This window comes from Nymphalis io, chromosome 22 (genome assembly GCF_905147045.1).
Source record: "Nymphalis io chromosome 22, ilAglIoxx1.1, whole genome shotgun sequence".
NCBI lineage: Eukaryota > Metazoa > Arthropoda > Insecta > Lepidoptera > Nymphalidae > Nymphalis > Nymphalis io.
Window position 1 is genome coordinate 684,424 of NC_065909.1, and position 15,298 is coordinate 699,721.

General features: G+C 38.6%; 1 protein-coding gene across 1 annotated transcript; it reads right to left on the reverse strand.

The window, feature by feature from the left end:
- Nucleotides 1-891: 891 nt before the first annotated feature.
- On the reverse strand, nucleotides 892-12,825 carry LOC126777310 (protein PFC0760c-like). Its single transcript, XM_050500313.1, has 7 exons — nucleotides 12,822-12,825; nucleotides 10,460-10,664; nucleotides 9,577-9,641; nucleotides 5,171-5,239; nucleotides 4,049-4,132; nucleotides 1,941-3,968; nucleotides 892-1,866 (listed from the first exon to the last, which is right to left on the reverse strand). The coding sequence occupies exons 1-7, from the start codon at nucleotides 12,823-12,825 to the stop codon at nucleotides 944-946; spliced, it is 3,378 nt and encodes a 1,125-aa protein (XP_050356270.1). The 3' UTR covers nucleotides 892-943.
- Between the last annotated feature and the right edge of the window lie 2,473 nt (nucleotides 12,826-15,298).

Genomic DNA, 15,298 nt, shown 5'->3' on the forward strand with positions numbered 1-15,298 from the left:
TAATCTAACACTGAACGGCAATAAGTAAGGATATTGTTCATTAAATCCCAATATCCGCGTTGATCAATATTGATTCTGTGCAATCATTCGTGTAATTAGCTTATTAAAAAAAAGAATTAAAAATTTGGTTGCGTTGTGAGTGTTATTAAGTTACCTCTGCGAATTTCTTAACGAGTATTTTTCATAGAATAGCTAGGCAGGCGAGCAAGTGGTAACCTGATAGTAAGTAGTCACCACCGTCCATAAACATTGGCGCTGTAAAAAATATTAGCCAATGGTGCCACAATCTTCAGAACCAAGATGTTACGACCCTTGTGCATGTAGTTACACTGGCTCATTCACCCTTCAAACTAGAACACAACAATACTAAATATTGCTGTTTGGCGGTAGAATATCTGATAAGTACTTAATACCAAGAAAACCAAAATCTTGTCATGATCTAATAAAATTTAGCAGTGAAGACGATTATAAAAAAGTAGCCTCTAAATGTCCTTCTGCAAACGCCTCCACTCCTCTTGAATAGGAGTAGAGCTTCTGTCACCACACTGATCCAATGCTAATAATAAATAAGACACAAAAGCAAAATAACCGAAGATATATATCGAATTTACTTATTTGTGCATCATAATTTACGTTTAGTGTCTATTTCCTAATTATCTGTCTTTTTATCATTATTTATATATCCTTATATATATGGTATAAGATATCAGGGATAAGCATGCTTTTATACTTATTTCTCTATTGTGATTCTTTTTGTATCTGTTTAATTTATTGTTAAATGTTATATATTGAATGTTTTGATAATAAAAATGATCGTATGATTTAATTTCTAATTTAATTACGAACTAATCAATAATAATTACCTAACAGTTGCAATAAAATTTACTAATAAACAGTTTATTGTTTTATTTATATTCACATAACTACATATATATACTTATGATTAAATAAAATATAATGGAGAAGAATCAACGTTATCCTTATCTTCCCTAGAATCTAAATCTATAAATGCCTTATCAGTGCCATAATCCAAAGAATTTAGAATATCTGTCTGTTTGTGATATGATTCGTCATCTGTATTAAATTTTCGGTCCCCATCCTCATGTGACGTACTGCTGACCGGATCAGCGTATTTATCATGAATCTTTTTGATCACTCTTGTTACTTTTTCATTAATTTCTGATGTTGTTGTTGTCATTGTTGTTGTTTCTTCTACTTGTGTTATATTTTCACGTTCTAATTCATTGTCATAAACTTCAATCCAATCCAGTTTTATCTTATTGTCAGAATTGTTTACATCGTTATTGTTGATTGTTATTTTATCTGGTGATGATGTATACAATGATTTTGTTTTAAGAACTGTAGCTGTAGAAGTATCTGATTGTATTACATTAGTTGTAGTATCGACAGGCGTATCGTCTTTAACAGTATCATCGACGAAGATATCATATCTCTTCATTTCATCTTTTTCTTTATTCATTATTTTCTCATTAAGTGTGTCCAATTTATCATTTTCATCCACGTGAACAATAGTCGGTTTATTAATTAATATGTCAAAATCATTAATTGTAGTAATTTCTTCTTGTTTATAGTTAGAATGTGTGCTCATATGTAAAGGTTTAAAAACTTTATAATCATTAAAATGTGCGTTTTCGTTATCAGTTGATTCGAAAGCTTTGAATTTGTTGTTCAAAAAATTTAATGTATAGTTATTTTCATCCGCAACTAGATTATCTCTATGGTAATTAATAGGAGCCACGCTTTGCTCTATTTGTGAGCTATCATCGTAAAGCACTATCTTTTTTATTGGTTTGATATCTGGAGCATTCTTAATTACATCGATTAAAATATCAATACCGTCGTACACTGAAATATAATCGCTCTATTTATTTCTGATTTTGAATAAATTACAATAACTACAGTATATAAAATTGGCTTACCTGGTAAAACTTTCATTGGCTTGTTTTGCTTAAATAAATATTCCATAAGCATTAAAAGATATTCTACAGCATCATCTTGGTCGATAGCTGCCCTTTTCTTTCTGGTTTTAGAACTCAATCTTTGTACCAGATCTTTTAATTTCCTAAGGTTTTTAAATATGTTTTTTGTATAATTCTCTACCATATCAGTGTAATTATTTTTTTTATTCTCAACACTCACCTCTTTTAATTTATCGTTAGCCGTTGTATTTACTTTATCCTCTAATGTTACTATAACGTCGTACATTCGCTTCATAAATTTATTTTGTACCAAATTATAATTGATGAACAATTTTTTTAGTCTTTTTAATTTATCTCTGATTGTATTATTGTTATTTATTTTACTGATCTGTAGATGTCTAGTAAAAGTACGATGACGATGTAATTCACTTCGTTTTCCTCCGTTAGTTAAAATATGAATAACATCATTCAATATAAAAGAAAACCTTTCAATTGACTGAATAAAAACTAAAGTATTTTCTTTGATATAATTAATTTGTGTCCGTTGTGTTTCTGTTAGACTTGATAGTCCGTATTTTGCATCATATTCGTCTTTTATTATTAAATTTAATTTGTAAACATCATTATCAGTAAATGGCTTTTGATTTAATACAGTGGTTTCATTATTCTTCTTAATATCAAGTAATTTCAAAAGACCCTTTATGACTCTTACAGATTTCAAAATTTTCAAACTTTCGGCTCTCAACTCGTCAAGTTTAAGCTGCAATTCTCTGTCGTTTTGTTTTATTTTACAAGTGCCAATATTTTTACATAATGTTCTAATTACTTTACACTTACGAAACGGAATTCTTTCGTCAATAGTTAAATTCTTAAAATTCGTTTTCTTCACGAATATTTTTCTAAAAGTCCTTTTTAAACTTGTTAAAATGTTAAAATTGTTACCTTTTGAATTGTTAGATTGAAGTCTTGTTCTATTACTTTTAACGAAACTACCAACAAGTTCTCTTATATTTCTCTTTAGTTCGCATATTTTTCCACACGTTTCAGATATTTTTTTGCTAATGTCATTAAGATGAATGTTGCTTTCACTGATCTTTCTCTCTTTGTTAGTATTTATAGATTTATTTGAAGACTGCATTATTATTTCTTTGTTGATATGTGTAGTCACTTCCTGATCGATATGCGCAGTCGTTTCATCGCCGGTAGGCGTTATTTGATCTAAGGTTGTTCTTTTTTCAGTTGTTACAGGGTAATAATGTGTCGTTTTGCTTTCAACCTTGTAAGTATAATACCCAATCTTAATTGTTGAATTTGTTACTGTAATCGGTAATACAAATTCGTTATTAATTTTATGAGACTCAACATGAGTTGCTTCTCTCTTTTTTCTCGAATTATTTTCTAACTTTTCACTTGCTTTCTTCAAGGCGACATTCGTTAATAGTTTTTTATTTAAAATTTTAGACATAATTTTGTTATTATCTATATTCACGGTGTTTTTATGACTAACTTTTTTATTTTTAAACATAGATCGCTTCTTGATCATTTTAGATTGATTTGATTTGCTCGAATTCTTTTGACTTTCAAGTATGAATTTTTCAACTGACGCCATAACTTTCTTAAGAATCGTTTCAGCAAATTTAACGGTACTGTCATTATTATTGAAATTGGAATCGTTGTTTTTGCTAGATTTAAGTATTAGCTTTTTAGATTCTTCTTTGTTTTTTAATTTAGTATTGCCGATAATTACTTTTCTGTTTCGGCACGGTGGTGTTTGCTTCTTCGGTTGTGTGCGTCTATTTGATTTGCCTTTATGCTGATTATCTTGTTTTACATTTATTCTTTTTACCTTATTTGGTTTTATTTGTAGTTTCTTCCCTTTGTTTATATTCTTGGCATTTTTTCTTGTTGGCTTTCTCGTTGTTTTTCTAGTTCTCTTAGGTTCTATCTGACTCTTGGTGGTCAGTTGCCTTTTCGTAATCTTACTACGAACTGAACCGCGTCGCTTTTTCATTTGCTTTTTACCTTTACCTGTTGTATTGTAATAATAATTATTACTTATAAAAATCATAAACTATTTCGGTGTATCTTTAAATTTTTTATTTATTTACCATCAGGACAAAAGCTTAGAATATGACAATCCCATCGACCGTTTGCATCACAATCGCACACAGTACAACCTATGCACCAATCGGCTGAAACAATGACAATGATTAAATTATTTTTGCGTATATATTTCACTAATTATTTACTAAACAAATATTGACCAAAGGACTCTTTTTCCGTATAGGGTCTTTAAGGACGGGAACACCACTTGGTGATGATGACAACACATGTGTCAGAACTCTAACGACTCATACAAGCTACCTCACGATGTTTTCCTTCATCATTACTCATAAGATGAATTATCATAAATTCACACTAAGCACATTAGGAAATTCAATGGTGCTGCCGCATTTAATAACTATAGGTAATCTATTGCAGTCCACTGAGCCTTATCAGGTTAATGAAATAAAATTAAAAGATACTTATATATCTTCGAGCGCTACCACAACAATACAATTTCTATATCATATTTATCATAAAATAGATATAAAAGATCAATTGTAAATCGGTCTAAGTTTTTACTGACAAATTGAAATATTTTCTTCTACCTATCCTTTACTTAGGAGTATGTAGATATCTTAAATATTGATTTTATAAGCTTTATTATTATTGTTCAAATCTACTATAATCCTATATGAAATATAATCGAACTATATTATATTGGTGTTACTGAAAATCCCTGGTCCTAATCCAAACAAACATCATTGAATTCAATGTGCTTAATATGTTTATAATTCATCTCGTGCATGATAGTAAAGAAAAACATCGTTATGAAACGTGCATGTGCATGTAATTCTGTTACATGTATTTCCAGAAACCCGCTCTGGAGCTACGCTTAATCACAATCTTTGCCTTCTAAACCTTCTTCATAGGAGAGGCCTTTGTCTAGCAATGTAATATTGATAACCACTACACAAATACCATAATATCATAGGATTCACATAAAAATACAACAACAGTGATAGAATTATATGTTGAATAAAGATTTATGATTAATTTTTAATCGAATAATCTTAATATATAGAGGCGTTTGTAAATCTAATAATCTGATTTAAAAATTTTGATTATATAAAACTATATAATAAGGTAATTTTGTATTACATAATATGTTAATGTTACATATATACCTGGAGGACATCCTTCGCTAAAACTCGACTCGTGGGGCTTACACTGTTCTGGTATCCGTTTGTTGAAAACTGCGGATGAGAAAGGAAAATCAAATACTTATATGATAACGTCATTGTAATAATAAATTCACGTTATAAAATATTCTTATTATATTAAACTACAATGTAGACTAGAATCCTATGAATTTTCGTTCGTTCGTATTAACGAATATATTTGTTCAAGCCTATTTGGGTAGGTACCACCCAAACAGCAAGACAGCATTTCTGTGTTCCGATTAAAAGTGTGAGTGTAACTACAGGCACAAAAGATAGAATAACATCTTAGTTTCCAAGGTTGGTGACGCATTGCTGATGTATGGAATAGTTCCGTTACAGCTCTGATGTCGATTGGCGGAGGTAACAACGTACCATCAAAAAAACTTTAGTAAACTGTAAGTGTATTCATTCCCGTGCCACGGAAAGCACGTAAAGCCGTTACGTCGTCCTGCGCCGAGCTCTTTCCGATCACGCACACTTGTGCACTATAATATGTCCTGCGTAGCTGGCAAGTCTTCTTCTCAAAGAAGACTTGCCAGCTTCGTCCACTAGTCGGAGTCTTATCCCATAATAAAAAGAGAAGCGCCTACATATTTCGCGCGCAGATTCAGTTGAAATCCAAATCGTTGTAAGTAAAACATAAATACAGTTTCGTAAAAGGTTTCCGATTATTTTCAATTAAAACTGTAATCACAATCAACAACTGTAATAAAATTCATAACACGAACATTCTCCGCGTTGCATTATCGTTGTTAAAACAATCGTAATTACATTCAATACAGGATGTTACCGGAGCGACGCGCCGGTGTTTCGGCATCCGTTATGTATATCCTGTAACAGAACTGTAACAGGTTCTTGTCTGTACGTGTTACATATTTTATATGAATCTATTGGTCTTCCTAATCGAAATCCCAGGTCGGATATAAAGGGGTTGGGTTTTTCCGTCGAGAAACTCTCGAAAAGCACGTAAAGGTCCTATATCCAAACTCTTGCCGGTCGTGTCGGATTTCAATCTTATCGGATTATATATATATATGGGTATTTCCGTCGAGATATAAAATGAGACACCGATGAGACATATATATATACATATATATATATATATATATATATATATATATATATATATATATATATATATATGTATATATATTAACGAATATATTTGTATGATAATTTGTTGATAATTTGATAAGTTGCCGTGGAGTACCGGCTTAGAATAGTACTCCCCCAATCTCATCCCGTGGGTGTCGTAAGAGGCGACTGAGGGACGGGGAAAAGGGGGGATGGGCAGCAGCGTCCCCCCTCCCATAAACATCTTACCCCCCTACTGCGCTCGCCAACACGCCTGCCCAGCGCGGCGAGTATGGGCAAACCCCTCCATTAATGGCAGATGCGCCCAAAAAAAGGCCCCCAGTTACCGGCAAGCCCGCTAGGCCCGACCAAGGTAGCGGTCGCGGTATCGGCAGGGCAGGGGGTGCTAAGAATCACCGGTTCACGGCAGGCTACCGTATAAAACGACTGAACATGGCAACGTATAATGGACGCTCGATGAGGCTGGACCATCACCTCGCCGAATTAGAAGTAGAGTTAAGTCATATAAACTGGCATATACTGGGGTTATCTGAAGTCCGAAGACAGGGGGAGGACACGATAACTCTAGAGTCCGGTAACTTACTCTACTTCCGCGAAGGTGATAACCTCTCCCAGGGTGGTGTCAGTTTTCTAGTCAAAAAGGATCTCATTAGCAGCATTATGGAAATCAGTAGTGTGTCGAACCGGGTAGCGTACCTAGTCCTAAAACTTTCCGACAGGTACTCCCTGAAGGTCGTACAGGTATATGCGCCAACTTCGACATACTCTGATGATGTGGTCGAAGCGATGTACGAGGACATCGCAAAGGCCCTCAACGACACCTCGAAGGCCCACTACAATGTTGTTATGGGAGACTTTAATGCTAAAGTGGGAGTACAAGATAGCGGTGAATCGAAAGTCGGACCTTACGGCTTGGGCTGCAGAAATCACAGGGGGCAAATGCTGGTAAACTTTCTCGAAGCGCAGGGGCTTTTTTGATGAATTCTTTCTTTCAAAAGAAGCCTCAGAGGAGGTGGACCTGGCGAAGCCCCGATAACGTGACAAGGAACGAGATAGACTTTATCATTTCGAATAAAAGGCACATATTTAGAGATGTTTCAGTGATCAACAGGTTTAATACCGGAAGTGATCACCGCTTGGTTCGAGGCACTCTAAATATCAACTTAAAAGCCGAAAGATCGAGAATGATGAGGTCTACTCTCCGACCTACCATGCTCCAAGCTGCTCAAGGCTCCGAAAAGTTCCAAATGGAACTTCAAAATCAATTCACCGCGTTGGAAACCATAAGCAGCATTGATGAGAGAACCGACACGCTGTTCAAAATACTGCAAAACACATCCCGCAAGTGTTTTCCGCCACAGAGAAGAGACAACGCACCAAAACTCTCTGCTGAGACACTCGAGCTCATGAGAAAACGACGAGAACTACCATCGTTTTTGTCAGATAAGGCCTTAAACCGAACAATAAAAACGCTGACGCGACGCGATCTCCGACGCTCCAATACCCGTGCCATCAAGGCTGCGATTGAGCAAAATCGGGGATCGAAAGTGTTCGCTCGCAAGTTTGGGAGGCCGCGTCTGACAAAACTTAAAACTGAAAATGGTGGGGTCGTTACCTCTAGGCCTGAGATTATCGGAGAAGTAGAGAGGTTTTATGGGCAGTTGTTTTCTTCAAGATCGGATAAACCCGTGGGAATCAGTATTGATGACCAGCGCGCCCCTCTTATGCGCCATTACTCCGAGGAGCTCCCGGTCGTTGACCAAGGAGAGATTAGGGCGGCTCTAGAACAGCTTAAAAACAACAAAGCTCCGGGAGATGACGGAATCACAACAGAGTTGCTTAAGGCAGGCGGGACTCCGGTCCTGAAAGAGCTAGCAAGCCTCTTTAATTCCGTCATCCAACATGGCAAGACCCCGGAAACGTGGAGCGGGAGTAAGGTGGTACTGTTTTTCAAGAAAGGTGATAAAACCCTCTTGAAAAACTACAGACCAATCTCCCTCCTGAGTCACGTGTATAAGCTGTTCTCAAGAGTCGTCACGAACCGTCTCGCCAGACGACTTGACGAGTTCCAGCCCCCAGAGCAAGCCGGCTTTCGATCAGGCTACAGCACCGTGGACCACATCCATACTGTTCGGCAGATTGTGCAGAAGACCGAAGAGTACAATCAGCCGCTGTGTATGGCATATGTGGACTACGAGAAAGCCTTCGACTCCATCGAAACCTGGGCAGTGCTCGACTCATTGCAGAGATGTCATATCGATTGGAGATATATCGAGGTACTGAGATGTCTGTACAACGCCGCTACAATGACTGTCTACATCCAGGACTGTAAGACGAAGGCGATCCAACTGCGCAGAGGGGTGAGACAGGGGGATGTAATATCCCCGAAACTGTTCACCAACGCGTTGAAAGACGTTTTCAAAACGCTGGATTGGACTAGGTATGGAGTCAATGTAAACGGCGAGTACATCTCACACCTTCGATTTGCCGACGATATCGTCATCATAGCAGAGTCGCTGGAACAACTCACCGAAATGCTGCGTAGCCTAGGCGAGTCTTCCCGGCGTGTCGGTCTCGGTATGAACTTGGACAAGACCAAGGTCATGTTCAATAGGCATGTCGTGCCGGGACCGATATACGTCGAGGGGAAACCTCTCGAAGTTGTTAGTGAATATATCTACCTAGGACAGATAATACAAGTCGGTAGGAACAACTTCGAGAAGGAAGCCGAACGAAGAATTCGCTTGGGATGGGCAGCATTTGGCAACCTTCGTGAAGTCCTCAAGTCGTCTATACCGCAATGTTTGAAGACGAAAGTCTTCAACCAATGCGTCTTACCTGCCATGACATACGGTGCCGAAACGTGGACACTAACTGCGGGACTAGTCCACAAATTCAAAGTCGCTCAGCGTGCTATGGAGCGAGCTATGCTCGGAGTATCTTTGAAGGATAAGATCAGAAATGAGATTATCCGGAAAAGAACCGGAGTCACCGACATAGCTTGCAAAATTAGCAGGCTGAAGTGGCAGTGGGCTGGTCACGTATGTCGTAGGACCGTTGGCCGTTGGAGCAGACGAGTCCTAGAGTGGAGACCGCGAATCGGCAAGCGCAGCGTAGGGCGCCCTCCAGCCAGGTGGACCGACGACCTTAAGAATGTGGCGGGCACCAACTGGATGCGGAAGGCGGAGGACAGGGAGCTTTGGCGCATCTTGGGAGAGGCTTATGTTCAGCAGTGGACAACAATTGGCTGTTGATTGATAAAGGATAATACATACAATCTCGTGACGCGTCGCGGAAGAAGATCTCACTGAATCCTGGAGAACGCCGTGGTCTGGTTTCTCTAAAACAAAATTAAAATATATTTTTTCTTTCCATCTCCATCTCTACCATAAATCTAATCATATTAGCATACCTTATAAAATATGACATTCTTATCATTGTTAAACTAAGATGTTATGTCTCTTGTGCCTGTAGTTACACTGGCTCACCCTTCAAACGGCAACACAACAATACTAAGTGTTACTATTTGGCGTTAGAATATTTGATGAGTGAGTGGTACCTACCCAGACGAGCTCGCACAGAGCCCACGGAGTGAATAAATCTTCGTAATTATTATTTATTATCTAATATCTAGGAGCACGACAGACCTTCGTCAAGTCTCGCACAGCTGTAACTTCCTTTTCTCGGTAATAATATTTAGTTACGGGTCACCTAGATACAGAATTTATTTATTGATAAATAGTTTTATAAAAATAAGTTTTGAATACCCTAATGCTATTTTTTACGTATGTATAGCAACACCACACAACGTGATTGACATCTTATGGGTTACTGGTCGGTTGTCAGACGTCAAGTTGGTAAAAGATAAGATGGGTGCCTTTTTTTTGATTGTACAGCTGCCTGATGGAAATATAAAATATAATAGTGTATCTGTCAGTAGTGCGTGTGATCGTTTGTAGAGCGACCCCCTTGGTCTCTTGCTCTTAGGACAGCGCCAGCGCCAGACGTGCGCACTGACTGATTTAATAAAACCAATATGTTGGACGACAATGGCGGCCAAGATGGCAATCCATTTGAATCCGCGACATAAATATATTCTCTATACATCCAATAACTCTTAACAAATTAATCCTCGTATAAAAACTACGTTTTTTCTACCTCTTCTTCCTCCCAACATGGTAATAATACTTTGAGTCACATCTCTTATTCTCCCTGGGCCAGCAGATAGCAGTGTCATTGTCCTGACAGAAGCAAAGATAGCAGCTCGGCTCTATGGTGTTTAAGAACAAGTCGCGTTTGAAGAAATAACCCTCGTCCGGACAGGAATCGATTTTCTTGACAATATAAGAATCTTTTGATGTATCTGCAACAGTAATTAGCTTGATATTAATTTGTTTTAATTTTGCCAGTGACTAATTAGATGGAATATGAGAGACGGGCCATAATCCAGGATACTGGTTACTGAATATGCGGGCCTAAATTTTAAAGTTGATTACTCTGCTATGAAACGGTCTATGCTGTGCTGCTATGAAAATTTGCTAAGGGCAGGTTTTTTGTTAAAATAGGGTTCTAGAATAGAAGCAAGAAATGTAGAATATATAAGCAAATGTGTAACCAAAACTAAATAAATTAATTGGATTACGCTTTAATAAATGATACCATTGCTAAATTTAATGCAACATTTACGCTCAATCGGTTTAGGTAAATACACACCCCTTAACAGACTCATGAATTCGTTATTTTTTATAAGATAACAAATTTTGTTAAGCTTTTTAAAAATTTCATTGAATCGATCTTATAACGTATAAGTACAATATTCATTTTGGTTTTATAATTAGTTATTTAATAATATTATTATTTTGTTAATTTATTTTTGTTGTATTAATTGCTAAAATAAGATTTATAAATTTATATAGGTTAGTTTCGTTTATATTATTTTTTGTTTTTACGGTGAATGTTATTTACACCTATAAAGACGTATCCGTTTTAGATGTTAAATAAAAGAGTTTAGTGACAAGTTGATGGTGTAACTTAAATAAATGTAAATGTAATTTCAATAAATCAATACGTATATAAATAAGTGGAACTGGTATAAAATTCAGTTGGAAGGTTTTATTTACATAATATATGACATATTGTCAAGTGTAGTTAATTTAAAAGTTGTATAAACTGTTGTTATTCTTGCCGGTTCTTCTCGGATTGATACTTTCGGTAGAAGTTTTACATTTGATTTATCTTTTGGACAAAATATCAATTTGTTTGCTGTTTTTTCTAAAAGTCAACAAAGCATATTTTGTATTTATTTATTCATAACAATAAATGGCGATAGATGTAATGACGGACGTGACGTAATCTCAAACCGATAAATATTTTTCTTCCTTAATCACAAAACAAATACGAATTAAAGTGAAAAACGAAACAAATAAGTATATAACTTTTAAATTAATTTCTACTAAATGCTACATAATAATTTACAAATACACTCACCCTTAGCAAGAACATGTTGAGCCAAGAGGAACAAAGCGAGCATACTCGTCAACTGGCGGTGGTACCTCGCGTTCAGAAACGGTCGTCATATTTGTAAACAAGGTAAATTAACGCGTTTTACAAACAGAGATGGATTGAAGCAAAGTGCTAGAAAATATATCATTTGTTTATCAATGATACAAATAAAAATTAATGTTTGTATGTCCTTTATGCGTCTTTTAGCCTTTTATAATATTGTGATGAAAGTATGGTTATTATTTGTTCGTACGCCCGAAGGCTTCTAGCCCAAAAAGCTTCTTTGTATGTAGAAGCAATCAAAATTTTCTTTGTACGATGGACAAACATCCTTCAGTATAAACGTTCTAAGTAGACGCTTATTGTACAGGTAATCGAATGAAAAACAAGACGAACATTTTAAACGTACTTAATTTGCGTTTGTGACTAATTTCGTGCTCTGCAACGAAGGAAATATAACAAGAAAACCTGTATGTATATATAACAACTTGTTACGTGTATAGGGAATTTATCCTTGAGAGGAGACCGTTGCCCAGTAGTGGGATGTGTATGGCCTTTATATACTTTATACAATGCTTATTTGCTTGTAGTTATGGAAAAAATATTGGACAGTGTTATTACAGATAAAAAAGATTTAACATCAATCTACTTTTTATTCATTTAAACCATAATGTAATATCAAAGAAATTATTTCCACAAATTCACTAAAAACATAAGCCTTTTCTCTACTAGAGCCTCAGATCAGATCCAGAGTTATCAAAATAGATGAGGCCCTTTTAAAAAAATATTGCATAAGCTACAAGCCTATGTCGTGGAGTACCGGCGTAGAATAGTACTCCCCCAATCTCATCCCGTGGGTGTCGTAAGAGGCGACTGAGGGACGGGGAAAAGGGGGGATGGGCAGCAGCGTCCCCCCCCCCCATAAACATCTTACCCCCCCTACTGCGCTCGCCAACACGCCTGCCCAGCGCGGCGTTTTTGCGGCGTTTTTGCGGCGCTTTTGCGAGTATGGGCATACCCATACTCGCAAAAACTGGAATTCCTTACCAGCTCACGTGTTCCCCTCCTCTTACAACCCGGGTTCCTTCAAACGAGGCGTAAAGAGGCATCTTGCGGGCCGGCAAGGCGATGGCGGCTAGTGCAGAACGTTTTTCCCGTCTGTACTGGCCGTCGTCGCGTTTGGACTCTACTACCACTTACCATCAGGTAGAGTAGAGTCATTTGCCCTCCCGGCGAATATAAAAAAAAAAAAAACCCTCCTTAATGGCAGATGCGCCCAAAAAAAAGGCCCCTAGTTACCGGCAAGCCCGCTAGGCCCTACCAAGGTAGCGGTCGCGGTATCGGCAGGGCAGGGGGTGCTAAGAATCACCGGTTCACGGCAGGCTACCGTATAAAACGACTGCACATGGCAACGTACAATGGACGCTCGATGAGGCTGGACCATCACCTCGCCGAATTAGAAGTAGAGTTAAGTCATATACTGGGGTTATCTGAAGTCCGAAGACAGGGGGAGGACACGATAACTCTAGAGTCCGGTAACTTATTCTACTTCCGCGAAGGTGATAACCTCTCCCAGGGTGGTGTCGGTTTTCTAGTCAAAAAGGATCTCATTAGCAGCATTGTGGAAATCAGTAGTGTGTCGAACCGGGTAGCGTACCTTGTCCTAAAACTTTCCGACAGGTACTCCCTGAAGGTCGTACAGGTATATGCGCCAACTTCGACATACTCTGATGATGTGGTCGAAGCGATGTACGAGGACATCGCAAAGGCCCTCAACGACACCTCGAAGGCCCACTACAATGTTGTTATGGTAGACTTTAATGCTAAAGTGGGAGTACAAGATAGCGGTGAATCGAAAGTCGGACCTTACGGCTTGAGCTGCAGAAATCACAGGGGGCAAATGCTGGTAAACTTTCTCGAAGTGCAGGGGCTCTTTTTGATGAATTCTTTCTTTCAAAAGAAGCCTCAGGGGAGGTGGACCTAGCGAAGCCCCGATAACGTGACAAGGAACGAGATAGACTTTATCATTTCGAATAAAAGGCACATATTTAGAGATGTTTCAGTGATCAACAGGTTTAATACCGGAAGTGATCATCGTTTGGTTCGAGGCACTATAAATATCGACTTAAAAGCCGAAAGATCGAGAATGATGAGGTCTACTCTCCGACCTACCATGCTCCAAGCTGCTCAAGGCTCCGAAAAGTTCCAAATGGAACTTCAAAATTAATTCACCGCGTTGGAAACCGTAAGCAGCCTGCTTCCCCCTTCCTTCTTAAGTCCACGCGAGCTGGTTCTCGATGTCACCGCCTAACTGTGACATCAATTCCATCGCGAACAAAGAAATTTGGCAACTCCTTTCTTTGTCGCACTTCCAAAAAATGGAATTCCTTACCAGCTCACGTGTTCCCCTCCTCTTACAAACCCGGGTTCCTTCAAACGAGGCGTGAAGAGGCATCTTGCGGGCCGGCAAGGCGAAGGCGGCTAGTGCAGAACGTTTTTCCCATCTGTACTGGCCGTCGTCGCGTTTGGACTTTACTACCACTTACCATCAGGTGAAGTAGAGTCATATGCCCTCCCGGCGAATATAAAAAAAAAAAAAAAAAGATGAGAAAACCGACACGCTGTTCAAAATACTGCAAAACACATCCCGCAAGTGTTTTCCGCCACAGAGAAGAGACAACGCACCAAAACTCTCTGCTGTGACACTCGAGTTCATGAGAAAACGACGAGAACTACCATCGTTTTTGTCAGATAAGGCCTTAAATCGAACAATAAAAACGCTGGCGAGACGCGATCTCCGACGCTCCAATATCAAGGCTGCGATTGAGCAAAATCGGGGATCGAAAGTGTTCGCTCGCAAGTTTGGGAGGCCGCGTCTGACAAAACTTAAAACTGAAAATGGTGGGGTCGTTACCTCTAGGCCTGAGATTGTCGAAGAAGTAGAGAGGTTTTATGGGCAGTTGTTCTCTTCAAGATCGGATAGATCCGTGGGAATCAGTATTGATGACCAGCGCGCCCCTCTTACACGCCATTACGCCCGGTCGTTTACCAAGGCGAGATTAGGGCGGCTCTAGAACAGCATAAAAACAACAAAGCTCCGGGAGATGACGGAATCACAACAGAGTTGCTTAAGGCAGGCGGGACTCCGGTCCCGAAAGAGCTAGCAAGCCTCTTAAATTCCGTCATCCAACATGGCAAGACCCCGGAAACGTGGAGCGGGAATGAGGTGGTACTGTTTTTCAAGAAAGGTGATAAAACCCTCTTGAAAAACTACAGACCCATCTCCCTCCTGAGTCACGTGTATAAGCTGTTCTCAAGAGTCGTCACGAACCGTCTCGCCAGACGACTTGACGAGTTCCAGCCCCCAGAGCAAGCCGGCTTTCGATCAGGCTACAGCACCGTGGACCACATCCATACTGTTCGGCAGATTGTGCAGAAGACCGAAGAGTACAATCAGCAGCTGTGTATGGCATTTGTGGACTACGAGAAAGCCTT

What these genes read in the sequence shown, in the direction of transcription:
- LOC126777310 (XM_050500313.1), bottom strand. An exon ending in CATGTTGGGAGGAAGAAGAG is followed by an intron (nt 9,642 to 10,459) that starts GTAGAAAAAACG and finishes ATTTTGTTTTAG; the next exon opens with AGAAACCAGACCACGGCGTT. An exon ending in TAGCGAAGGATGTCCTCCAG is followed by an intron (nt 4,133 to 5,170) that starts GTATATATGTAA and finishes TCATTGTTTCAG; the next exon opens with CCGATTGGTGCATAGGTTGT.